The following is a 332-nucleotide window of genomic DNA, read 5'->3' as shown; positions in this document are numbered from 1 at the left end:
TCCAGGGCGGGGGGGTGGAACTCGATTATTTCTAAGGTCACTTTCAACCCAAGCCATTCTGTGATTCTATGATCTGCCAAAATAACCCCAAAAAGCCACTGCAAATGACTATCCAGGAAATGAACCGCAGCTGCTGGCACGAAGCAACGGCACAGCGGATTACCTGGATGAGGTACTGCTCCTTGATGAACGCCCGGTCAAAGGCCACGTTGTGCCCCACCACCACCCTCTCGGGCCAGTCCTGCCTCCCGGCACAGCTGGCGCCCGCTGGGCTCTCCAGAGGAATGAGGTCGGCCAGGGTGAGGTGGCTGGACCAGGAGTACCGCTGCTCC

General features: G+C 58.4%; 1 protein-coding gene across 1 annotated transcript in view; it reads right to left on the bottom strand.

Moving 5' to 3' along the window:
* LOC104469070 (DNA polymerase subunit gamma-1-like) overlaps positions 1 to 328 on the bottom strand; it is a gene marked incomplete at both ends in the record, with an annotated part of 5,369 nt that extends 5,041 nt beyond the window's left edge. Inside the window, 1 exon segment of the mRNA XM_010083415.1 lies at positions 164 to 328. Within this exon segment, the coding sequence (XP_010081717.1) occupies positions 164 to 328 (165 nt within the window).
* Positions 329 to 332: the final 4 nt, after the last annotated feature.

Source organism: Pterocles gutturalis, unplaced genomic scaffold (assembly GCF_000699245.1).
Source record: "Pterocles gutturalis isolate BGI_N339 unplaced genomic scaffold, ASM69924v1 scaffold40780, whole genome shotgun sequence".
NCBI classification, from domain to species: Eukaryota; Metazoa; Chordata; class Aves; order Pterocliformes; family Pteroclidae; genus Pterocles; species Pterocles gutturalis.
Note: the sequence above shows the minus strand (reverse complement) of the source record. Positions and strands in the feature narration are given on the sequence as shown.